Consider the following 27,840-nt stretch of genomic DNA (forward strand, 5'->3'; position numbering starts at 1 on the left):
AAACTACGTCCCCATTTTATTTTCTGATTATTCTTAAATATAAAGAAAGTTCTAGATTTGTGTATATTTTGTTCACAATCAGCCACTTTAATTACCACTTTGATTTACTAATATTTTTGGTTAATTTTGTAGTTTCCCAAATAAACAGTTATTTAATATTGCAAAAAATGATTATCTTTGTCTCTATCTGTAATTGAATAAATGATGAGATTAACTAAAGCCTTCTTTATAACACTAAAAAAGTATCAAGAGTAGTTTCATGTAAAAAAATAGATTCATTCATTCATTCAATACACATTTCTGATAACCATGATCACCATCTGACATTTCTTCTTCCTGCCATTTCCCTGCACTTACATACATTATGTATGGATGAATATGTGGAGAAAGACTGATGTCATCTTAACTGGGAGCTGTTCTATAAGTTTCTCGAGGCACTGTAGTTAATGCTATGGGGAACAATAATAGAGAACAAGATGGGAACCAAGAAAACTTCAAATTGTGGAGGGTAATTGGGATTCCTCTGTAACAGGTAAGGGCATGGATCTAGGGCAGCAAAGTTAGCAGTAAAACACCAAGGGACAGAGATACCATGTGGACCAATCTGGCTGATAGTCTGGGATTGAGAGGAAGTGGGAGATTCTGGGACTTCCAACTAATATGGTATCTGGTGCTCAAGCAACTTATTAAAATTATGTGAATGTGATTGGTTTTATACTGCCACAGATCACGCTTGTTAAAGGAAACTCTAGGACTTCGAATACATTATCTCAAAACCTTTTCACATGTGATTCCCTCTCCCTGGATGTCACTCACTTTTATCTGGCAGCCCTCTACTAGGAAGTTCTCCCAGAAATGTCACTTGTAAAGAGGGACCTTCCCAGGCCTCTTTAGCTAAGTAGGGTCTATAATCTATAGTCATTCTCAAACCTATAAGCCTATTTTATTTTCTTCAAAGCATTTGATGAAATTACACTACAATTTTACGATTTGTTTGCACTAGGAGCTGGCAAACTTTTTCTGTAAAGGAACAGATTTTACATATTTTAGGTTTTGTGGGTCACATGGTCCGTTATAATTACCCAGGTCTGCTGTCATGGAAGCCCTCATACTCAGTGTGCAAATGAATGACCATGACTGTATTCCAATATGCCTACTTATACCCACAAATGTGAATTTCACATAATTTTCCTGTGTCAAAAATTGTATTTTTCTTCTGATTTTTAAAATCATTTAAAAAATAGGAAAATCATTCTTAGCTCACAATTTATATAAAAATAAGCAGTGGGCTAGATTTGAGTTCAGGCTGTATGTAGTTTGCTGATACCTGGTTGCATGTTTATTTTCTGTTCATCATATGCCATCTACCCTCCAACTTTAAAAGGGAAAAATCATTGTAATTCTACCATGGGTACAATAGAGTCTCTCAATAAATATCTTCCAGCAGAAATTAATCAAAAAGGCATTCAACTGCAGTGTGTTACACTATATAATTTCTTAAATGTCATTTTGGCTTCTTTTTAATGTGATCATTTATTAATACAGCTTGTTCAATACTGTCACAGCCATTTCACTTCTGTTTCTGATTATTTAAAGTTTCCATTTGGAAAAATTAAAACTACACAGAAAAACTGAACATGATTTCTTCAGTACTCACAGGTCTCCAAAATCTTAGGAAGAAATACTCACATAAACTCTCTGAGCCACTGCCATGTGTATACCTGATATTTTTATTAATACTCTCAATTGCACGAACTGCTTCACTCGCCACCAGAGACTAGAAGCAACAGAATGTGGAATTTCATTCATGAGAAACTTTGAAACAAGACAGGTAGAACTTTCTAAAAACACAGTCATATTAATTGAATCAAAGTGTTATACAGAAAGTCTGAATTTATCCAAAACGAAAATTAGGGAGAATAATACAATAACTAAAACACGTTTTCTACTTTATGGCAATCCCAACTGGGTGAATTTAAACTCTTCCAATGCACTGAATATTTTTATTTAATTTGCACAAAAATTATTCTCACATAACTTTCCAAGAATTCATTTTATGCAAAATGAACAATATTTTCACAGTTTTGGAGTTATTCTATGCCTATACAAAATTTCATCAAACTTTAAATCTAATCTCTCTAAACATGCACATATACCCACTGCATGCATGAGTCACTTCTCTTTCTTTCCCAAAACTCCTATTTTCTTTTTGGATAAAATGTTAAATGACTTCCAAAGACTCATCAAGCATAAAAGGATTATGCCTCCAGAATGGAGCAGGATAATGACTAAGCCCCCTTTCAACTACATTTGGTTCCAACGTACACAAAGCTTTTCTGAAGTTCCCACTTAACACCCATCTTTTCTGAAATTGGGATTAGCATTATGAGTTTCACTATCACCCTTATGAAAAACTCAGAGGAATGTCATAGGATATTATATTGTGATTTTTTTTGTTCAAAAATTACATTTAATGGAAACTGATTGGCTACATAACAAAATACAAATTGATTCTGACATTAAAACCCCTTCACAAATTGACCTCTTCTACTTCCTGATGGTGTCACCCTCGATGCCTGCACCCTAGGAGCACCTTGAACAACCTTCCTGTGGGAAACACTGTGTCCTCTGTGTGGAATGTCCTTCTGTAGAAGTCCTCCTTCAATGCCTGGCTGAAATGGTACCTGTTCCTTGACATCTGTGACACTTTTTTATTCCTGTTTCTTTATAGGAAGTCCCTCCTTGATAGACTGCAAATTCCTCAAGAACTCAGGATTTTATCCTCTCACTTATTTCAGCACTCCTCTCAGAATGAATTAGAGACCATCTCCTGCTCTCCCAGTCATCAGTGAGTTCTGCTGCCTGTGCCATTTATTTAGTAGTGACCATTAAGTCACCCACGGGTATAGCTATTTGTGATTGCTTATGACCAAGCTCCCTAATCACATGAAGTCATCCTAAAGAGCAGAGTCTTACCAAGTGCTTCTTTAAATGTCTATTGAATATAGCATTTTATACATAATAACTCTCAACAAATATCTGTGCTGATGATAATCCAAAAATAAGGCAAGTCAGATTTGCTCTACTTCCAAATCATGATATCCTTTAATTTCTTCAAAGATAATACTAGTAAAGACTACATTAAGTTTTGCCTTTGAGAAAAAAAAGAAAATCCAAGAGCCAGACATGGTGGCACATGCCCATGGTCACAGCTACTTGGGAAAAGAAGAGAAAGCAAGCTCCACTAGTGTCAAATATATCTTATTTAGAGACAGGGTCTCACTGAGTTGCTTAGGGCCTCACTAAGTTGCTGAAGTTGGTTTTGAACTAACGATCCTCCTACTTCAGGCTCCAGAGTCACTGGGATTACAGTCATGCACCACCATGCCCAACAAGATCAGACGTTAATGCCATAATACTCCACTGTCTGCAAATCATCTGCAATGAGGACTTGATTAAGTATAGCCATAATCTATCAAGAACCCTTGCTCCTTTTCCATTAACTCCAACAAGGAGTGTCTGGGTCCAAAAAGTGACCAGAGGGTAGCCCCCTGTGTGGGTTCTTTTTGAACTGTTTGTACTATCCACTACATTGCAAAACAAAACAAAACAAAACACCAAAAAACACAACCACCAAATAACAACGACAAAGTCCAAAAAACAAAAACAGACTCTTGCCTCAATGTAGAAATTGGAGATTCTTTAGTAGCATCACAATCTTGGGGATTGGGAGATCAGTGCATAAACTATTTCCATAGCTAATACTAAAATAATGACTGTGGTTCTGGGACTTAATCCATGGCGGGCTGTCCTCGGAAGCTAGTGATCCCAATGCACCTCCACAATTCCACAGACTCTTGTCCTAGCTCATATAGCTTCAAAAGCAGATCAGTCCAGGTTAGAACAGTGCCCTCCTGACCTTCAGAGAATTTGACATTTTCTTAGGGAAGCCATTTGCTTGAATGAAGTTCATGACCTCCTAGTAAGCCCAGTTCTTTATATTCTCTTAGTGAGCCCTGAGCCCAGGACAACTCTTGGTGGAGTTAGGCCATGATGTAAAAACATCTGTCTGTCCTCTAGAGGAGAAAAATTTCCCCACAGTTTCTGGTTCCTTAACTAAGCATTATTTTATTTCTGAAATACTGAGAAAAATAATTAAGTAGCACTTACCAGTTCCTCATGGTCTTTGCTTTTGCTTCTGTTATAGGAATAAGGAAACAGTATCTGCTGGGCGTATGAATGCATGCTAATGTAAGCTTTAATTTGGTTGATATTTTTCCTCAAGAAATCAGCCACTGCCTTCACTTCTGGTTCAGACTCAGGGTAAAGTCCACAGTAGGTTTCAGAGCATGAGAAACTTGATGCACCCTCCTCTGTAGTAAAATTGATAAGGAACAATTAATAATTTTTAAGGGGATGTGCATACTATCATCATTTGGGTTGCCCTAACAATGTGTTCTAATATCTGTGGTGCAGCAAATTTAGATAAATGGATTAGGTAAGTTATACTCCATGTATGTATAATATGTCTACTGTCATGTATATCTAAAAAACAAAAAAATGGATTAGGGAGAGTTCTGTAAGGACATATTTCTTGTGTCTAGTAAATATCATTCAAGGATCTTTTAAGCCAAATATTTATATGCCCTCATAGCAGATCTTCTAAGCATCATTCCCAGATCCTGTCTCCCTTGAGGCTTGCGGGGAGCCATTTTGCAACCTTGAGAAAGCAACTAGGAAAAGTCTCAGAGATGTTGGTCCTGCTTCCAAACTTCTGGTTATGTGACGAAACATAAATCACATTCTCTTTAATCTGTTTGTCTGATATTTGCAGTTTAGAAACTGCTAAGCAGTATAATTCACAAAAGAAGAGCCTCCCTTGGGAACTCAATATGCAAGTCTGCCTTCTGTACTGCTTTTAACTTGCTAACATGGTTTCATAAATAAAATGGGATACTGATATTCAGTGCAAGAATAATGTTTATTTATTCCCTTGAGTAAAGAGAGTGCATATCAGTTCAGATCATAGCCTGTCTTTCAACATTCCTCCCTCTGTCCCTAATTCACAGGTGTGGAGCTCCAGGGAGCCACATCTGACCCAAGGATAATTCCTGCTTGGGAACAGTTGATGTCCCAGACTTAGATCTTTAACTTGCATCTGCCAATCTGAATCCCTCCAATGATAACTTGAAATTGAGACCAAGATACTAGTTTCAGTACAACTTCTCTATTGAACAAAGAAGATAATAATAGTCATACTACCAACTTATGCCCACAGAGCACATGCTAAATGTCAAAAACTGTGCTAAGATTTATGCAATGTCTAATTTGATCCTCACAGCAACCCTGTGAAGTGTGTGCTGTTATTGTAGGAGTTGCAATTTTGACACTGTTGGTGGTAACCATCTTTCACCCTAAGAGGCTCTGTAACATGTTGTTAAGCATCCCATCACTTGGTTTTACTCTTGACTTTTCCATTCAGTAGTCATATGGCCTTGGGTATCATTTTAAACCTTTCTATACCTCAATTTTCTCATCTGCAAAATGGAAAAATTATACATTAAATGAGTATTGAATGAGGATTAAGTGAGCTACTTCATACAAAGTGTTTTGCACAGTGCCTAGCATATGGTCTGTGTTCCATAACTGCTGCTGTTTATCATCATCATCATCATCATCATCATGAATTGGGACCCAAAGAAAGCCACTGTGCATCATGGAGATGAAATGGGAAGAGGGGGAATCACTTGGCCAGTGCTGCAAGGCCAGTTCCTGTCTGTGTCTGAGTCCAGCTGCATCCCTGCCATTAGGTTCCATGGGCTACTCCAACATCCCCACAGAGTCTTCCTTTTTAATTTGAGCATGTTCTGCTTTCTTCCTGTTATTTGCAACAAAACAATCTTGATATTCCTTAAGCATTTTTCTTTCTGCACAAGGAAAGGTGCTGAACATCCTCATCCTTTCCAAGGATTTTTTTATTTTTTAAAAAAGTCTTTTCCAGGCATTTTTATTTGCTATTTTATTTTGGTTAAACCATTTTTGATAGTTCATGCACCTTTAAATTTCCTTGCCCTATTTTTCCTGATACATAGAAATACAGAATAAAGATTGTTTATTGGGAATGGAGGCTGGGGAGGACATGAAAACACCAAAAAGAGACACAGTCCCCTAATATAAATCCTCAGACTAGTACTGTTCAATTGAAATATAATGCAAGTCAGATATTTATTTTAAATTTTCAAATAACCACTTTAAGGAAAGTCAAAAGAAATAGTCGAAATTAAGTTAATATTATAATTTCTTTAACCCTATATATGTATATAAAGTCATCTCCATTTCAAATCGATGTAAAAATCATTCATAAAACATTCCATTACTCTCTTATACTGAGCCTTTGGATTCTACTGTGTATTTTATACTCACTATATGTGTCAATTCAGACAAGGCTCAGTAGACAGATTTGATTAGTGGCTACTACACTGGCGATAATATAAAAATCAAAATGACTAGAGAATGGTCAAATAGAGAGCAAAAATCCTTTTCTGGGCCTTAGAGACTTGCTGACAGGGGCGAACTGTCACACATCAGCATCATGTTGGGAATTGAATCAACCAGGTGGAACAATTTTCTGAAATCTAATAATACCTTGCAAGGTTTGAAAAATATGAGATTGGCCAGATTGCCTCCTGAGCTGGACATTTCAATGGACTTACAAAATGTATAAAACGCTGATTATCATCTGTTTCCAACCACCAAACTTGTGTCAATCTTACTTATCTTTCCCAAAGAATGCTAACCTGCCATTTCCACATCTCCTTGTTGTAAAAACACAAGACCACCTTCCCTAGGTGGAGCACGAAAACTGTTTCCCAATTCGCAAACCTATTTTACGCTCAAATGAAACCCTTTGTTTTTATTTTAAACTTGTTTATAATTTGTTGGTTTACACTGGATGGTGAGCTTCAGTCTCTCATTCTGTGACTGTCATTCTAGACATCTCAAATATTTTAGTGGAAAAAGTCCTAAAGAATCAGGAAACTTGCTTCTGAGACTCTGCTTTGCTCTTAAACAGCCATGTTAATCTGGGCAAACCATTAACACCTCTTTGAGCCTCAGGAGCCTCATCTGTAACTTGAGGCACTTGGCTTCAAGCTCAAGTATTCTTTGATTGATAGACATGGAATCAAGAGCACTATGAAATATCTAAAATAGGCTACTTCATAGAGATAGAAAGTAAAATTACCAGAGGTTGGGGAGAGGGTAGAGAACAAAGAAATATTGCTTAATGATTACAGAATTTCTATTTAAAGAAACAGAAATGGTTTTGGAATTAGTAGTGATGGTTGCACAACATTGTGAGTGTAATTAATGTCACTGAATTGTGTGATTTAAAAAATTTGAAATGGCAAACTTTATGTACATATTTTGCCACAATAAAAATAATTTTAAAAAACAATGAAAGAAATGAAAGATTTTTCATTGTACAAAAACTTTGTAGTTTAACTCAGTATTTTATAATATGAATGATGCTATCTTATGAAGTTTAACAGAGATCCTCATGTCCCTTGTGTATGGACTGGATTTGTATTTTGAGGTCCTAATGCCCAATGTAACTGTATTCAGAGATAGGATCTCCAAGGTGATAAGGCTAAATTAAGTTCTAAGAGTGAGGCACTAGTCAATCCAGCATGACTAGTACCCTTAAAAGAACAGAGAAGGAAAGAGACACCAGGTAGGTACTTGCACAGAGAAAAGACCTTGTGAGGATACAGCAAGAAGATGGCCATCTGCAAACCAATGAGAAAGACTGCTGGAGAAACTCACTCTGCTGGCACCTTGATCTTGATCGTCTATCCTCCAGAACTGTGAGATGATACATTTCTGTTGTTTAATTCACACAGCCTATGGTGTTTTGTTATAGCAGCCAGAGTATACTAAGATATCTCCCAGCAACCTACCCCAACCCCATCTCCAAACACACACACACATACTTTAGAATAAAATGAGCATAAAAAATGAATAAGTAGTCCATGTTAGTTTCCTGATGTGCTCTTTTACATAAAGAACCACATAGGCACATTCTGGTTGTATGGACAAGGAAGAGAGATTTAATTCTTTCTCACTGTCTTGTTTACACAGCATTGAAGAGATGTTAGTGTTTGTTCTATTGGGGATGCTTGCTTTTATATTTGCTGCTTGCTGTTTCTGCTTTTAACTCTTGTGTTATATAATAAAACCACAGTCTGCTTAAGAGGGGACTGAGATATTTCTTGATAACAATAACAGAATACATTTTGACTGCCTGGTTATTCAAACAAGAGGACACTGACTTCAACGTGAAAAGTACAACTGAGCATGCAAAGAGCTTGAAAGTAAAATAGAAGTTCTGAAAGGGAAATGATGGAAGAAAGATTGCCATAGAAGAATTTTGAAAAATCCAATCAGACTGGGTTTATATCCCAGCTCTGTCACTTATTTGGAATGTGTCCTTGGACAAGGGACTTGCTATGGTTTGAATTAGTTTGTCCCCTTTAAACTTCAGTTGAAATTCAATCCTTCTATGAGATATTAAGAGATGGCACCTTTAAGAGGTGATGAGGGCTCTGTTCTCATGAATGGGTTAAATTGAGAGTGGATCTCCTGTAAAATCCATTTTGGCTACATATCTCCAGTACTCCCTGTCTCTTGCCATGTGACGTCCTATGCTACTTCAGGATTCAACCAGCAAGAAGGTCATCACCAGAGTGACCCCCTCATCCTTGAAACTCAACCATGAGCCAAAATGAACATCTCTTCTTTATAACTTCCCCAGTCTGTAGACTTTTGTTATTAGCAACATAGAAAGGACTAGGATGGGACTGAACTTTTAAAGCGTATCTATGCTGGTTAAACCTAGGAGATGAAATATGTGAACTACTTCGCACTTAGTAACCCTCTATTTATTTGAATTATTTTTCAAATGAGCAGCTGCTACTTTGAGTCCCTGCACAGTTAACAGTGCTGCAGCAGCTTTTGGGTCCCTGGGAACACTCTTCTTAGGCAATCTCAAGGATGGCTCCTAGGGAGACACCCTGAGTGGCTGGTTCCCTTATGCCCAAATCAGGATTAACTGCTTCTTCCTCTGTGGTCCTTCTGCATCTGTAACTCCCAGGGCAACTAAATGCATTCACAGGTTCATGAAAGCAGCATTCTGTGAGAGCCCTCCATGTACCAGGTTGGGCTGGGTAAAGCCCCCACGGAGTTCTAATCTAGAAGGGGAAGGAAGTAAAGGAGCAAGGTGAGACTGCCACACGCGCTCTGGGATAGTGATGAAGTTCAACATCACAAATTTTTACTTCTTTTGAAGGAAATGCATGCGATCATGCTGAATTACACAAAAGTGTGGGAAAATGAGGATGTTTTTGTGGGTGCAATACCATCTCTCTCTTGTCCCCACAGAGTCATGTGTACCCATTTTCAAAAATACAGGTGATTTAAACTCATTGTTCAATGTAGCTTTGTTTTATAGCACTAGTAATACTATGGAAAAAAAGATGAACTAACACCTACCTCCCTGAGAGCAGATTGTTCTCAAGTGCTCAAATCAGTATTCACTGGGCATTGTAGCTCATTCAAATCAAAGAATGATAAATTCCCACTGTGCTTATCTTTCTATTTTTTTACATTATTATTTAATTATTTGCTAGTATCTTCTTCATATTATTCATAAAAGAATTTACAAAAGTGAAGAGAGAAAACAAAAGAAAAATGTTTTCAAACACTATAGAAGGTAAACATTTACCAGCACAATTGAAAAAGAGAGGCCCTAATGCCACCCCAGGTCTGTGATATCCTGAGGATGAGTGTTATTTATTAATTAAGGAAAGATCTTCATCTTATTCTAAGATAATAGAATCTGGAATTTTGAAGCCCAAAGGGAACTTAAAGAATTGGTCCCACCTCCTTTTTTCTTAAAGATGAGAAAACAGTATGGAGGAAAGAGTAAAGCGATTTGCTGATTCTAGTCAACATTCATAGTATTACATTTACCTCAAAAGTTTGTTATTTAAATTATTCCCCATCTCAGATGAGCCTCTCCTATAATTAGTTTGAATTCCCAATCTTTCCACCCTCTTAATGAAGCAGCAATACTAGAAATAAGCAAGCAACCTACCACACCAGTGTTTGGAAGCAAAGTTCCTATTCAGGTCTGTTCCAACACAACGATTGTTCTCATGGGAAGAGCGGTTCTTTCTCCACATTCGATTCTAAGGAAACAAAACAGAAAGAGATAACCAGGGTGGTGTTTGCAGCTCGAGGAAGTATAGAATTTATAAAGCCCAGGGGCCAGGGTCGGTTGTCTCTCTTCCACCCCACACCTCTGTCCATCATCGCAGCATTGTCTCTGCAGCCTTTGGTTCCACTAGGCTGCTTATGGACCTTCTTGTTTAATCTTGTTTCCTTTAACTCAGTTTTACACATAGACTGATTTTGAGTTCCTTCGAAGAAAAGCAAAATATTTTAACTTTGTGTCTCAACTCAAAACTATGAGTCATAAGTTTCGATGCCCTCTTCTGATAGGTGGTTATGTGTTAGTCTTTTTCTTTTTGAGATGCATGCTGAAATGTGTATTAATGAAATGATATGGTATCTGTGATTTGCTTCAAACAATATGAGGAAGGTAGAATGAAGTAGATAGAATGAAGTTGGCCACAGGTTGTGTTCAGGTTTGGATTCTAAACATTTCTCAGTGACCCATGTGCTGCAGTCTTGGTTCCCAGATTGTGGGATGATTGGGAGTTGGGGAGCCTTTAGGAGGCAGGGCCCAGTGAGGTAAAGTCAAGACATTTGGTGATGCCTTGTAGGGGATATTGGGACCTAGGTCCTCCTTTTGCTCACTCTGCTTCCCAGTCATGATGAGGTAAGCAACTTTGCCCACCACATGTACCAACCATGATGTTCTGCTTTGACACAGACCCCAAAGCAAAAAGCCAAGGGACCGTGGACTAAAACCATGAGCCAAAATAAACTTTTCCTTCTTTTAAATTGATTACCTCAGGTATTTTGTCACAGTGATGGAAAGGTAACTAACACAAGTTGATTGTACTTGAAGCTATGTAATGAAAACATAAGAGGTTACTGTACAAGTATGTTCATTTATTTATATTTAAATTTTCCATAATAGAAATTAATTTTTTTTAATAATAAGGCCTTTGTGCCAAGATTCAGGAATTTTCTATGAATAATTCAATCTGTAATTCTCATATCCCCAAAGCAGGCATGTTTTGTTTTCTTCACTTTCACCTACCTTTTTCCATGTGTAGTCATAACCATCCACATTAATTACTGGCATAACATAGAAATCCATGTGTCTCAGAAGATTGGTATACAGCTTTTCTTTCTCATAGAACTGAGTTACCTACAAATTAAATAAAATACATTTGATAACATGTCATCTTAAGTCCTTCTAAACTTGAGTCTGGTTTAATATGTGATTTTCTTTTATTTAAAAAAAAATCATTTGGCATGTTCCAATTTGCAGATTTAACTTTTAGGAAGAATATTCCTTAAAAGGACTGAATTAGTGGTGGTAAATGCCCCACACATTTTCTTCCTATTAAATGGAGTCAGAAAACACAACAATATTTATTTATTTATTTGTTTGTTTGTTTGTTTATTTACTTACTTATTTATTTGCTGTGCTGGGAATCCAACCCAGGGGCTTGTACATGCTACCACTAAGCTATATCCCCAGTCCCAGAACCATACATTATTTAAGCTTTCCTTCAAAAAACAGAAATAAGTCTTATTAAATACCTCTATAAAGATTTAAGGAAGCAAAAACCTGTATACAGTTCAGCTCCTCTTTCAATAATTCTTATCAGAACTTACACTAACCTTGTCTTGTTCCCCCATCTGATTAGATGATATTTTCTGTGTTGTCTTTAGAATTTGTTGTGAAGTTTAATGTTTGCTAGAATTGAGTGCTTTAAAATCTGTGGTAGTTTTTCCTAGGTACTCAATCTGAGTTCTAATACATACCATCTGAAATGTTTTCCTTTGCTTTAGACTCATAACAGTTTTGAGTCATACATTTCAGCATGATCCAAAGGCATCCACAAAGTCTGTTCCAAAATGACCAAATATGTAGGCAGGAGAACCACAGGGACAAGTTCTGACTGGTTAAATAAATTCATCTTGGGCAAATTTTTTTCTTAAATTTTTAATTGTGACAATATTGCTCTCTTTCAATTTGTGGATTCATTTATAATTGTTGCCTTAAACTTTATAAAAGATATTGGTAAGAAATGCTTTTTTCATTATTCATAAAGTGTTTTTTAAACCTACCTTAGCTGTAGCTAAAACTTTACCATTTCCACTTTAAATATTTAAAACACTGTATCCAAGTTTCCATTTAATAATCACAAGTCATTAAAATTTTTTTATCAGGATAATCATTTATGAAGCATGAGAAAAAGAAAGAAAAAACACAAGTTGTTGTTTTACTCTATTACAGGTCAGAAATAAAAGCTTAATAAAAGGAAACAAAATTTAGAGAATGAGAAAACCACTTTTTAAATAGTTAAGCAAGCAGTTACATAAATGGTTGTGCTACAAATTTGTAAATCATTGTTAGTGTCATTTTTCAGCACCAAATGTAGCATTTTATCCTTAGAACAATATCAGGAGAGTCTCTTACTTTCCAAGTACTGATGCATTTGTCATTTTAGTTTTTCAATGTTTGCTGAATTTTCAACTGACATGGGATGGTGGATTTCTTTATTTGCTTCTCTCTTTATTTTTCTACCTTTAGCATTGGTTGGATGAGTCTTCCAGTAAAAAGTTCAGCTCTGAGAGATGATCTGGGTTACCCTGGAATTTTTTTATGTATAGGCAGGCTCCAGATCATGGGAGAGAATGGGCTGCACTGGTCTTCTGTGCACCTAGTCCTGCCTTCATGGTGGCTGCAGTGGCCATCTCAGGGGTAGAGACAGCTATTTTTCCTTAACAAAATCATTGAAATACAGTTGACAAACCAGAAAAATTCACTGTTTAAAAGTGTGAAATTCAGTCGCTTATAGTATTCACAGAGTTATACAACCATCACCACTATTTGATCCAGAATATTTTTATCACCACCCATTAGGAATCATTCTCCTTCCCACTCCTTCCACATCCCCCAGCCTTTGGCAAAAACTAGTCATCTTTTTGTGTGTATTTTCTGGTTTGGGACATTTCATATAGACAGAAGCATAAACTATGTCGCTTTTTGTGCCTGGTTTGTTTCTCTTAGTGTAATGTTTTAAAGATTCATCTAAACTGTAGCATGAATCAATATTTCATTTCTTGTCAATGCTGAATGATAATGGTTTAGATATGAGGTGTCCCCAAAAGCTCATACATGAGAGTTTAAAGATAAAATGATTGGATTACAAGAGCCTTAATCTAATCATTGCATTAATCCACTTGAATGGATTCACTGGGAAGTCACTTTAGGCAGGTGGGGTGTGGCTGGAGGAGGTAGGTCAGCTGGGGTGTACCATTGGAGTTTATATTTTATTCTGGGTGAATGGAACTCTTGCTCTCTGCTCCCTGGTGGTCATGTCCTGATCTACATTCCTCCACCATACTTTTGGACCACAATGTTCTGCCTCATCTTGGGTTCAGAACAGTGGAATTGGTTGGTGTCTCTGGACTGAGACCTCTGAAACCATGAGCCAACTAAATTTCTTCTTTATTTGTTCTTGTCAGGACTTGTGATCACCGTGACAAAAGAACTGACTAAGACGACATTCCACCATATTTTGTATGTCCACTCACAAGTTTATGGACATCCGAGTTGTCTCCACTTTTGACTATTATGAATAGTGTTGTTATAAACATTTGTAAGCTAATGTGTTCCATTATCTCAGGTATGCATATGGTAATTCTACCTTTTGAGGAACTTCCAAAGTAGCAGCACCATTTTACAACCCCAACAGGAATTAACAAGCATTACAATTTCCCCACTTGTTATTATGTAGCCTTTTTTGTCATCTGTCTTGATTATTTTAGCCATACTAGTGAGTTTGACAGGTACTTCACTGTGGCTTGGACTTGCATTTCCCTAATGTCTAATGCTATTGAGCATCTCTTCATTTACAGTTTTCTTTGTCCATTGTGTCTCTTCTTTGGAGAATGGTCTATTCAGATTCTTTGCCCATTTTTAAATTGAGTTGTCTTTTTATTGTTGATTTGGAAGAACTCTTTAAATATCTTGAGTATAAGTCTTTTATCACATGTACTTAGCAAAAATTTTCTCCCATTCCATGAATTATCTTTTGAGATTCTGGATGGTGTCCTTTGAAAAACTCAAAAGCTTTTAATTTTGGTAACCTCAACTCTTTGTGTGTATGTGTGTGTACGTGTGTTTGTCTCTGCTTCTGGTCTCATCTCTAATAAATCATTGCCTAATCCAAAGTTGTACAGATTTACTTCTAAGAGTATTCTTCTATAGGTTTTATGTTTTCAGCTTTTACATTTTTGTCTCTGATGCATTTTGAGTTAATTGTTACACATGATGTGATGTAGGGGTTTAACCAAATTCCTTGGTACATGGATATCTTTTTGGATCTGGTACAAAAGCCTTATCCAGTTAGGTGGTAGGTCTGTCTAGGTGTTCATTCAGAGATGAGGATCCAAAGTAAGCAGGAATTGGTGATGATCTGAGATGCAATGGCAAGGTAAAACCAGGATTGCAGAGGAGAGGTGTGGTTGAAAGGAAAGATAGAAGGAAGCATGTGACAAGGGGACTTTTCAGTGCTGCTGGAGGAGAAATGGGTCCTGACATAAGGTTGACCTGAATGGAGCAGTTGGGTGGTTTTACAACATTCTTGGGACTTTGGATATTTTTCTAATCAGTTAAAGGGGACAAAATTGGAGTGTACTGGGTGATTGGCCAAACCTGTGTTCCTTTCCCAGCATTCTAGAGATTAGGGGCAAGATTATAGAAACAGAGGAATTAAAAAAAAAATTCTTAACTGTGAATAATGTTATTACTTTAAAAAATATTTCCAGATTTGATATTTTCCCAATTATTTATACTTTGAAAGCATACAATAGAGATTACCTAATTGTGACACTAAAGTAATGTAACCTGTAAAATACTATAAATTGTATGATTCTTAGTACTCTCAACTGTGGTTAAAGACATGATTTTTAAAATAACATTTTAGGTAACTTGAACATATTCACACATCTAATAAAATTCTTTTTTTCCCACCAGAAATCACAGTACATTTTATTATATTTTCTCCATATTTTTTATTGGTGAATTATAGTTGTACTTAGTAGTGGGATTTGTTGTTACATGCATACAGCATAACAATATAATTTATCCAGCATCATTCCCCAGTACTAATAAAATTGTTTACTATCAACTTTGGTTAGAATATCATGGATCTCTCTAAGCATATGTTAGCCAGTGTGTTCTCAGAGTATTCTGTGAATGTATTTACAGTTAGTTTTACATCTACTGAATGGATCATTCTTAATGAGGTAGGCAGCTGAAAGAATTATACTTGACACCTAAAATGCAACACATAAATATTTGTTGAAGGTCTGATTTCCCAACAAGGAAGGTAATATAAGTGAAATGGCAGTCCTGCTATTAAAGGGAAAGAAGAAAGATGAAGATAGGCTGCCAGAGAGGAGCACGGGAGGGAGCGGGAGGGAACGACTACAGGGGGACAGTGAATGTAGATGGGTTCCTGCCAGCAGGACCTGTGACAGAGGACGACTCCGCTGATCTCAGGTACACTGCAGCTTTGTCTCTTACATGATGCTAAACAACAATAATACCTCCCAACACTGGAACCCATGACCGTTTCACAGAGTATATTAGGACATAAAAGCACATTGGACCCAATGCATGGAAAAATTGTAAATAAACTGTTGATGCAGTTTACCATTAAAAATACAGAAAGGAGAGTAGGTCTCAGTCTTTACTCAATTTCCACATTATGTATACATTGTTCAGACCTTGTCCAATGGCAATGAAGCACTTAGCTCAGTGGTAGGTACTATGTAGGTACCCTCTGGACCCCAGGTTTGTATTTCAGTCTAAACCTAAAGCAGTAATTGAAATTTCGAATTCCACAGGGGAAGGAGGGCACTGATTGTGTGTGCCAAACAATATACTAGATTATAGGAACATGCACAAAAACTGACCTTAGGTGTAGCTTCTACCTTCAAAAGCTAACGATTGGAAAAGAGAGAGCAGCAATTCAATGCCATATGTGTTATAATAAATGCCAGGATATACATGATGCCTCAAAAGAAGGATAATTAATTCTGGGGTGTTTAGGGTTGAAACTTCTGAAGAGCAGGTCAAGAGGCAGGGGAGTGGGGGCAAGTAATTGAGGATTCAGGTAAGTGAGTGGTTTATGATGTGAGCCCGAACAATTAGTAAAAACAAGGTTCCTGGAAAAGAGCTGATAAATTAGAAAGAAAGTCTATATTCCCGGACTGGAAATCTACTATGGTTAATAATGATAATTTAAAAAAAAAAAGATGCATAGCAGGTATAAGAAATGAGAGGAGCAGAAGAGGAAATTAAATCAGATTAAATGGCTTCTTCCTTGTCCTTTCTATGGCCATATTTTGGATGTAAGGATCAGGGAGAGCATTCTCTCTGGCATTCAGAGGACGGTCCTGGGAGAATTTCACTAAGCCAGGGTTGAAGTGAGGTTTAATGTGGCAAAATTCAAGGAGGTGAGAAGAAGTTTGATAGATGAATCTCACACTCAAATTTTGAATGACAGCAAGTTGTGGAGAATAAAGAACTGTGAATGAGGGAATTATCTAGAAGCCAGTAGATGGCGATAGCAAGAAGAATCAAGGGTGGTGCAACCAGATGATGAAGTTCAAGGGAGAAAGAAAACAATGGCAACGTTAGGATGGGACTGTGGACCCACTCCTCCTAGCCACTGGACACCTGATAATGTGAAAGAGCAGCCCTTGTACTTGGCAGAGCGAGTGTGAGGCAGTATCCTTAGCAACTCATGTATCAGCTAAAGCGAGGAGAAGCAGAGAGAATTCCATGAAGGTCCTGAGGTTGGAAAGTCATCAACTAGGTACACGGTTAGATTCGCGTTCTCCATGGCAGAGGTGTGGAGCGAGGTTAGTAATGAGAAAAGCCCGTTGGTATAGAAAGTACTGTGCACATATTCACTGGGCTCTTACAGTGTGCTAGACCCTGTGCTGGGTTTTGGCTGTGGCACTGCAAACATGCACACGCCCAGTCTCCACTACCACCTTTGCAGAAATAGAAAGGATCTGACTTTAACTTCTTGAGGACCAATGGGAGGCACACAGAGAGATGATGTGCCCTGAGTTTCCATAAGTGTTCTACCTCCCTCACTGAGACCAGACTATATGGGTTTTGAAACTTTTAATGAATCGAGGAAGGAACTGAGAGATTTAAAAATGAAGACTTCGGTTCACCTCTGAGCTTACTGATTTTTAGAAGTAAAAAAATCTATTGAAAATCTTATAGCTACTGGGCTCAGAGGGACATGCCTGTAATCCCAGTGGCTTGGGAGGCTGAGGCAAGAGGATTGTGAGTTCAGTCAGCCTCAGCAAAAGTGAGGCACTAAGTGACTCAGTGAGATCCTGTCTCTAAATAAAATACAGAATAGGGCTGGGGATGTGGCTCAGTGGTCTTCTGAGTTCAATCACTGGTACCTGCCCCTCTCCCCAAAAATATTAAAACCAAATATTTTATTTTACTTTTCCTCCTACAATTGTTTGAACCATTGTGATAGTCAGATGATCTGGATTAGTTTGAGATAGGCTAGGATGAAACTTCTTAAACTTCCATTCAATAGAACTTCTTGACTATGTTGACATGGGCCATAAAAATCTGGTTTATACTGTGGAGGCAAAATACTTGGGCTGTATCTTGCTCCCTGTTGTATCTCCAGGGTCTAGAATCTCATGGTCAATTTATAAATATTTGTGGAATAAACAAATTAATCTTACAAAGATTTAGCAAGTGGGTAGAGGGTAGGATGTATAACAGAGAGTAAGGGCATCTATTAGGGACAATTTTACCAACATGAATTAGAGTTTATTTCTAGCCCTTTTCAGGTTCAACAATAGGATAAAAAATTAATGTTCTTTCTCTCTCTCTTGTACCTTTCTCCACTAACATCTGCTCCCTTCATTAAAACTGTCTAACTTGGGCGAAGTTTAAAATTATTCAATGATTGGGCTGTGTTAGGGTCTGGTCAGTTGGGACCAATCCCATTTGATTCAGGTAGTGCCAGTGGTGTTTGGAAGGTCCTTGGTGGGCTCAGGGATGATGCAGCTCCCATCTATGCAGAAGGGAAGATGCTAAGGCAAGTGAACATGGATAGAGGTGTTGGCATTTGTCAAGACTCAGTGGTGCAGAAATAGCTTTACTTTTTTTTTTTTTTAAGCACTGGGGATTGAACCCAGGGATGCTTAACCACTGAGCCGCATCCTCAGCTCTTTTTTATATTTTATTTAGACACAGGGTCTTACTGAGTTGCTTAGGGCCTCAATAAATTGCTAAGGCTGGCTTTGAACTCCAGATCCTCTTGCCTCAGCCTCCTGAGCTGCTGGGATTATGGGCATACGCCACTGCAAGTGGCATAACTTTACTTTTGATGTACCACATTTGTTAAGACAAATCTAAGTGGCAGTCTCTTAATTTCTCAGCTCAACTATTTTGTGTCACTGGTATTTGTGAATACAAAGACTATAATAACCATTATCAGAAGGACACATGTTTTGACTTACATTTCCAGTGGCATGATCCTGTGTTTCAATCAGTGTAGGTGATATGTATCTATTTTATAGGATTTGAAGCATAAAGTTTCTGTTTTCATTTTAGAGGATTTCATTTTAATTTTGGAGGATTATATTCATTCTGTGTTTTACGTTTTTGGCACACTGTTAGTCATATATGACTTTTTTTGATGCCAATCCCTTTTCATCAGGGACAGAATTCCCTACTATAACAAATGTAAAAACATTATCTGCCCTGTAAGCTGACTTCTCAAGGGCAGAGTGTGGCAAAAGATATTCATACTACGACTCAGACAGGAGGAGAAGGAAAAGGAGGAGGAGGAGGAAGAGAGAAAATTGAGACCCAACTTAGATAATTGCTTCAGACATTTCTTCTACTTGGTAAACATACTATAAATAGCATTCTGTTTCTTAATTACTTTCCAATATTTAGCTACAGACAGAAATGTAGGAAGGAAAAGATCAACAATCTTAAGGGTGATTTAAATGCTTGAAATCACAGTTAATGTGCATAAAGTTCACTCGGAAAGCTTGTAAGCATCCTAGCTTTCAAGTCTCACTTGCAGATTTTGAGTCAAGAATTCTGGGACGTGACCTGGAAAAATGCATTTTACTCACAGCCCAGTTGATTCTGACACCTGTGATCTTAGACCCTATATTTAGAAACATTGGCATAAGGGGATGGGAAGACTTACATAGCCAATGAACCACAAGCAGAAAGCAGGAGAGATCCATTCTCTGGCATGGATTCCACAGTCAATCCATATGGCATTTTTGGCTGTTTGTTCTTTTCCAGAAACCTGCTCAAAGAAACCCAAAAAGTGACAAAATTGAAAGCCTCAGTATAATAACTTTCATATCTATAGTGCTAATAATTAATTTTTAAGGGAAATTTTAAAAGCCAGAGAGATTAAGAGATGCTAGCTAGTGGTCACAGTAATGACACCAAGTCAGGGCTGAGGACTGAAGTCCAAACTCTTGACTTAAAGCAACTTTTATCCCCCCCCAAATTATCTAGTGGAGCTGCATGTGGAAGTGTTGAACAGAGGACAGAGAACAAATACTTGGGGCCATATCTTCACGCTTCCTTAGAGATCAAGGAGTGTGCATTGGGTGGGCAGCCTTCTGCTGGAGGTGTGGAGATACACAAGGAGACAAACTCCCTCACCATTGTCCCAGAGAGCACACTCTTTACATGTAAACTATTTCCCCACTTCACACAGGAAGAAGCACACTTCTATCTTCACATAAACTGATACTAATAGATCAAGGGACTAAAGCTTTTTTCTGATCAACAGCATGGCAGTATGAACTCTCTGGAATTAGAAGTCTCAACCTTTTCTCAATGATGTCTTCCAAAGAGTTCTCAACAACACCTTCACAATTAATCATACTTTATTTGATTTGAAAAATTAGTTACAATATAATTTGGGGGTATGGAGTGGAAGGAAAAGAGTGTTGTAAAAATCTAACAAAGATGTAGAGTTATAATTTCAAAACAAGAAAAGGAGAGTAAAACATTGCCATCTGAACCACTCTAGGAGGGTTTTTTGTAACCTGCAACTAGCAAGATCCAAGAAGAAAGTAAGTGTCAAATGACCATGAGTGATCAAACTGCACAGTCAACAGAATTACCCAGCTGATTCAACCTGTGTTCTGTCAAGAAAATCCAGAGTGGCCTAGATTAGTCCTTACATGATCTTTCTATTTTCATTGGAAATAGGGAGGAACCCTACAGACTCATATTATGTACAATCCTTGGTCAAGTAAGAGGAGGACTAAAGCACCCAGGATGCATGCTTTTCCAACGTGTTCTTTTAGATTCCAGACACCTAGGTTCCAAGAAGTACACACAACATGGCTGAAATAAGCATCATTGGCAGACGTGTATGTGATTACATGGATGTAATCTGATCGACTGACTTCACAACTAAGAGGACTCAACATTTCACAGGTCTGTCTTGAGTTTGCACTGTAAGCTCTTGCAGGGACAGATCGAAATCGAGAAATTCTGACACAAAGTCTTGTCTTTGGGTGACTGAAGAGGCTCACCTATCTGGTTTGTGTGTAAATTTGATATTACTAAAGCAAATGTACTTTTCCAGTGATTACGTTTTTTTCAGTCTCTTTAAATATTTTTAAGGGAGAGAGTGATAGAAGACAGAAATGCAGAATTAGAAACTGTAATAGTCAGGAAATATTATGGTCATACCTCCGAAAATTCTCCCAGTGGCTACATTCGCTGACCTTTACTAGAGCAATTTATTCAAGAGAGAAAACACCCAGTCCATGGTGGTATGGGTTGATTATATTCTCTCCCATAAGATTTTGCAACTGAAAATAACCAAGTGGATTATGACGGGAACATAAAACATCATGTTCATTAAAATGGATCATCATTTTATCAGATATCCTTGCCCTGGTTCCCATTTCCCTATGTTTGGTTGTTCAGCTTTTACTTTTGTTTAAAAAGTCACAGTAATGTTTGTTCAATAATAGACTCCTCTCTCACTTGCTCTCTTTCTCTCTCTGTGTCTGTTTTTCTCAGACTAAGTCAGTCAGAATGCAATGGCAGTAGTATAAACAAAACCAGTACTTGAAAAATAACCCAGGCCACTTCCTTCATTGAATGAATGTGGGTGCTGAATGAAGCCCACGTCAAGTTAAACAGCTTACCTAACATCACATAAACACAGAGTTGATTCTAAAACTGGGGTTTTCCCTCTTACATCTTTAATATATCATTAAAGGAAAAGATTTAACAGTAGTAACAAACTCCTAAGTAGCTGGATATTAGAGTTGAGGAATAATTGAAATACAAATATTTCTGTACTTAAACAAAAAAGGATCCAAGTTATAACAAATATTGCCAGAGAACTAATACCCCCTTCAAGTTGAAAGATCGATGACTTTCCTTACAACGTACCTTTAAAACATACAGTGGGTGCTTCTCATATGAGGATCCAATGTGAATTTTTTTAAGCATCTCAGGATACCTCTCAGTTATAACTTCTATCCAAGAATAGATCTGTCCAAACAGAAGTCACAGGTTAGTCACAGGATGAGTTCAAAGTATTTCTTGACCAAAGGAAGCAGACAACTTTTTCAGAGAAAGGAGATTCCTCTAAAACCTTTGTATATGGAAGAAGCCAGAAACTAAAACACTTGGAATGAGATGTTTCTTCTTCTATTTAGAAAAATTAATAAAGTCAAAGTTTTGATCAATGTGGTGTTTAGAGAAAGAGTAGAGAAGTACCAAGAAATGAATGGAAACATAGGAAAAGTTTATCTGTATTATATGACCTCTAAAAGTTACCTTTATAGGTTCATCATGTTGAGTCCCTGTCTCGGTGTATGAGACTGACTTGCCATTCATTCAAGAGTTCATGTTTTATATAAACACAATGGAATATTACTCAGCCATAAAGAAGAATAAAATTATAGCATTAGCTGGTAAATGGATGGAGTTGGAGAATATTATGCTAAGTGAAATAGGCCAAGCCCAAAAAACCAAAGGCTGAAAGTTTTCTGTGATAAGTGGATAATGATACATAAGAAGAGGGCAGTAGTGGGGGCAGGTAAGAGAAGAATGGAGGAACTTTGGGTGGTGTAGAGGAAAATGGGGTGAGAGAGGGTGGGGGAAGGAAAGATAGTAGACTGAGACAGACAGTATCACCCTATGTATATGTACGATTATACAAATGGTGTGAATCTACATTGTGTACAACCACAGAAATGAAAAGTTGTACCCCATTTGTGTACAATGAATCAAAATGCAGTCTGTAAAAATAAAAATTTAAATTAAAAAAATAAAATCTAAAAAGGGCTCAGTGGTTAAGCACCCCTGGGTTCAATCCCCAGTACCATAAGTAAATAAATACATAAAATAAAAAAAAAGAGTTCATGTTTACATGAAACTTCAAAAAAGTAAACTTGCTTTTCAAGGTGAAGGGAGCCCAAGGCACTGTTTTACCCAGCACAAACAGCACTGTCACTGTTTCCCACTGAACTGTGCAGGCACAGTGAGGCTGGGGGACTGGCAAGGGGCAACGATGAGGACAGTGTGGAGAAAACAACATTCCTTCTGGAGAAGCGTTTGATTCTGGACCTCCTCCTGGGTGGGGGTGTGCTTGTATTTCAGTTTCTGTCAAGATCATAGTGGGAGGAAAAACCAACTAAATTCTGGAGCTGCTTCTGCTTCTGAAATGGGAATGGTCGAGCCTTGGCTTTGCCTCTGGGAATTTTTCTAGAAGGAATTTCAAGTAGCAAGTAGGAGTAGCAATCCTAGTTAATGAGAGCTGGAGCCACTGACCTTCCATGAGTGGTGTGTGTGAGTGGCTGTCCCCATGCAGAGAACGAAGAGGCCTGGGGGCCCCACCTGCTGACATGTACCAACACTGTCAGTGTCTGGGGTGTTCGAAATGAAGCCAGCAGGGATGTCTTCACTGGAATTCCACTTCCTGCGTTACTCTTCTAGGTATGAATACACTTGAGAGGACTACTACCTGAGGTTAACTTATCCTATAGCATTGATAGCTCTTCCAATAGGGGAGGCTGTGTCATATAAGTCAGCTTTACTGGCAAACGTAACTCACTTCACACTCTAACCTGGGATAACGAAGGAAACAGCCTTTAATGAACTCTTGGTTCTCACTCTTTGTTTTAAGAAATATTTTCTGGCTATTCAATATTGATGTTCCTCACTCCAATGAATTACTTAAAATTTTCTGGTGTGATGAAAGAAAATTTCTCACCCATTGGGTCATCTTGTGAGGAGGGCTGATAAAAAGATCACTGTGGAAGGGGAAGGAAAGACTCAGAGGAATTACCTAAGAGCAAGATCACCATGGTTCCTATGAAAGGATTAGAAGTGTGTGAGGGCAGGAGAGAAGTCCCAAATATTTTCTGCAATGACATGGTGATGGATTGAATTGTGTCCACCAAATTCATATGTTAAAACCCCGACCTTGGGACTTCGGAAGGTGACTGAACTTGGAGACAGTGATTGAGTGAAAATGAGGCCCTTAAGGTAAGCTCTATTCCCATCTGACTGGTGTCCCTAGAAGAGGAGATAAGGACAGAAAGAGTCACCAGGGATGTAGATGCACAGAGAAAGAGTCAGCCATTTCATGTCAAGGAGAGAGGCTCAGAAGAAACCAAGTCTGCCAGTATTTTGGCCTGGGACTTCCAGTCTCCAGAACTGGCAGCAAACACACTTCATTGTTGAAACCACACTGTCCGTTCTTGTCATGGAATCCCTAGCTGATGAACACAGTCGCCTATTTGTTTGTTCTTCTCATATCATTCCAACCCTTTCTTCAGAATTTGTCAAGAAAACATAACTTTTTTGAACAAAACTATTAAAACATATTTTTAGAAATATTAAAAAATGCTTCTGTTTAAGGAACCCCCCTTTTCCCCATGAAACTCAACACAGTAGTGACACTTTCACCTTCTGCACTTTGGAAACCATGTCATCCTAGCATCTCAGCATCAAGTTTGTTATGCACCGCTGGTGACATAGGCTGAGGTTAAGTGGCCTATGTGGAACAGAGCAGAGTACAAGAGGTAAAGGAGCAGATGCCATTCTAAGATCCTCAGCCATCAGCCAGGCACATGGATTCTAGAAGCAGACTGAGCTTGGGTGTAACTGGAAAGCAGCAGATGTACCTAAAGATTAAATATAAAATTGATTTTTATTACCCAAGTCTTAGATGTTTAAAAAACATGGAAGTGGATCCCTAAAAGTTACTGGGAATGTAGTAAAAAATGATTTAAAAAAATCTAAATCAGGCAATATAGCAGCATGCTCTGAAGCAAGAACAAGAGTTATCAAGGTGTTTTATGATAGGGTATAAAAGAGAAAATTCTCTGAGGTATTTACCCTTTAATGAACAAATAAGAGAAATGACCCTTAGTGCATGATGTGAAAGCAACTGAACATGGGCAACATTTTCAGATTCCCTCTAGAAAGACTAGAACCTATAAGTACTAATAGAACAGAAATCCAGTTTCTTAAAGGTTAAAACACAGGCATTGTACGATTGTGATTATGATTATTACCGTATTAGTTTAAGTGGGTTCCTTCTCAGGGGAATAACATGCATTTATTTATACTGTATTAACAATAAGTGAATATATTGCTTTAATTCAGTGAGGTAATCTGGCAATTATTCAGGAAGAGTAAAATTAGGGTCACAGTCCAAAGAGACATGAGTATTGGGACTGGTGATTTTTTTGTGACTGCTTCAATCAAAAGCTTCTAAGTTTAATTTTCCATTGTTCTTTAGCGTGCAGTGGTATTCCCAGGAGCTAAAAATACTTTTAACTATGGACAAACATCCTTTTGAGAGGCAGTTTACCAAATAGGATGCAATCTTCTCAGGAAAGATATCTCAAAGAATTAGGTACCATCATATAATGAACCTTAAGTGTCTTTTTTTTTTTTTTTTTTTTTTTTTTAACATCTTCACCCGTGATGGTTTGTTGGCAATTGCTCATGGTGGAAATGGCAATACAGGTTAAATGAAGGCAGTAAGAGCAGTGTCATAACTTACTTCATTGAGTGAGTGATACTGTTCATAGTATGAGGAGGAAGCCCGGGGGCTGATTGTGTCATTGTAAGTCTGCTGTCGAATAAGATCTTCCACATCCGCCATCAAGACGCTAGGTGAGGAAACATAGGATGAGCTGGTTTCCAAGCAGAACACTGACCTTCCCGCATGGTCTGCTGCAGGCACAGTAGGTGAGCATGGGGAAAGATCATCGCTAATGAATCTAATAAACAGTTCATCAGGATAAAATGCCACCATCTCCCATTGTGATAAACTGAATTCACAGACCCTTTCAGTAGAGCCTGCGAGGGCTGGAGAGAAAGCAGCTTCTAGGATGCATGGTTTCAGGACTTCCAAAACCTCACCCTTTCCCACCCATATCTACATTTCTTTTTCTTTTCGGTACCAGGGATTGAACCCAGGGGTGCTTAGCCATTGGGTCACATCCCCAGTCCTTTTAAATATTTTATTTAGAGGCAGAGTCTCACTGAGTTGCTTATAGCCTCCATAAGTTGCTGAAGGTGGGTTTGAACTCACAATCCTCCTGCCTCAGCCTCCCTAGCTGCTGGGATTACAGGTGTGTGCCTGCCTGGATTTTTTTATTGACATGTGCCAGTTGTTTTGCTGTCAAAGATGATCAAAATGTCTTGAGAAATAGAATTACAGGGGAAAAAAAAGATTTGGAAAGTGATCTCACTTCATCTATCACCTAGGCAAACACATGAACTGAATTAAGGCACTCTAGCACCTGGGATGGACAATTTGAAATTAGCTACCACATTAATAAAGGCTTCTCTACTTTTATTTAAGCCAATAGATAAAAGCTAAGCCTTTGACATCAGAAAGGTTTCAGTTTGACTTCTAGTTCTGCCATTTTTCAGCTGGCTGACTTTGAGAAATTCCTTTATTCATAAGATTTTTTTAAAAGTTTGTATATTGAAGACAATATTTACCTAATAGGGTAAATAATTCTTATTTAAGAATTGAATGATACAATGTATAGATTGGCTCTGCACAGTTCCTGGAAGGCAGTAAATACCTGTGATATATTAGTAATAATTTTTATAGCATATTATCCAGAGCCTGTTCACTGATACCCAGAAGAGACCATGGTCTCAAGGAAGGCCGGAGAACAATGGAAGGATGCTGGCAGGTGGGCAGTGGATATAGAGGGGAGATGTTGGACAAGAGAAGCAAAGGAAAGGGGACAGACTCTGAACAGAAACAACACCTGATATACTTTAAAGAATTTTTAAATCAATTAATGTACCTAGCAGGTGCAATTTTTAAAATCCAATTTGCAAAATTAAACAAGGCACAGGGAGGTAAGTAATTCCTATGAGATCACATAGGAGGATAAGCGGCAGTGCCAGACTCCAACCCAGGTGTTCCTCCGAGTCAGAGGATCTGGTACACTTTCTCTTCAGGGCCAGAAATTCAGAAAGGTTTGCTGACATTGTGAAGGAAGAATTTCTACTAAGGAAGAATTTGGAAAAGCTCAAACCTCCTCAGCCCCAACTTTTTCAAGAGACATATCAAAGCCTAGTATACTATGGTAAATGACCATTTTACTCCCAAGGTCTGGGCACAGAGAAATCACAGAAAGAGAAAGGATAAGAGGCTCTATGGATCATTGGGTCTAACTTCATTGCAGATAAAGGTCTGGAATTACAAGAGGGTGAACAACTTGTCACAAAGCCAGGCCTTGGGCTTTACCACCAGTACATTCCAGAGATTTTCACGCTGCCATGTTTAATGTACTTTATTTTTGCAAGAAGCTGTCACTTCACCTCCTAATCATGCATAATGGGTGCTTATAATTGCTATTTAATAGCTATCAACTGATGCTTACCTGAATGGAATTCTGCTCGTATTTAAATGGGCTTTCACATTGCTTACATCAGATGCATTCACAAAAAAAATGGACTTCTTTTTTCTTTGCAATGAATTCAGCTGTTACTGGCTGCCAGAGAACAATCTACAGTTTTGGGGAGAGGAGGAAGAATGATACAGTAAAAGAGTTGTTCATGTCATTCTCATCAGTAGCTAGAGTCATAAAAGTTGTCTCTATAAAAGGGACATGAAAAGGACACTGTCTATACGCATGATAATATAAATGTCCATGTTGCAGGGAGTTCCTTTTATTCTTCTCATTAACTCTAGTTGTTAAGAAAAGCCTAAAACTTACCAGATACTCAATAAATATTCAGTGAGACAATGAATGAAAGAATGGACATGCTTATAACTCAAGTATAAAACTGGACGTGTGTATGTCAGATGTTTAAAGAAAAAATGAAAATTTTGTCTTAAAAGAAAGTTGATTAAACATTAAATTTATCTAATAAAAATTCCATATACTTGATATTATCATGTCAGCATTCCTTAAATCTAATTGACCTTTGGACAATGCCTTCCAATAATATTTACTCTCAATCTTGTTTTAAATTTTTTTTTTCTGGTACTGGGGATTTAACCCAGGGGCACTTAACCACTG

At 37.8% G+C, this 27,840-nt stretch overlaps 1 protein-coding gene across 1 annotated transcript in view; it reads right to left on the reverse strand.

Annotated features, from left to right (window-relative positions):
- CPB2 (carboxypeptidase B2) overlaps positions 1-27,840 on the reverse strand; it is a 77,414-nt gene that overhangs the window by 2,032 nt on the left and 47,542 nt on the right. Inside the window, 7 exon segments of the mRNA XM_079137888.1 lie at positions 1,690-1,777; positions 4,171-4,373; positions 10,154-10,247; positions 11,288-11,398; positions 19,488-19,592; positions 21,719-21,820; positions 25,350-25,458. Of these exon segments, the coding sequence (XP_078994014.1) occupies positions 1,690-1,777; positions 4,171-4,373; positions 10,154-10,247; positions 11,288-11,398; positions 19,488-19,592; positions 21,719-21,820; positions 25,350-25,458 (812 nt within the window).

The sequence above is a fragment of the Sciurus vulgaris genome, assembly GCF_902686455.1.
Source record: "Sciurus vulgaris genome assembly, chromosome: 4".
Taxonomy (NCBI): domain Eukaryota; kingdom Metazoa; phylum Chordata; class Mammalia; order Rodentia; family Sciuridae; genus Sciurus; species Sciurus vulgaris.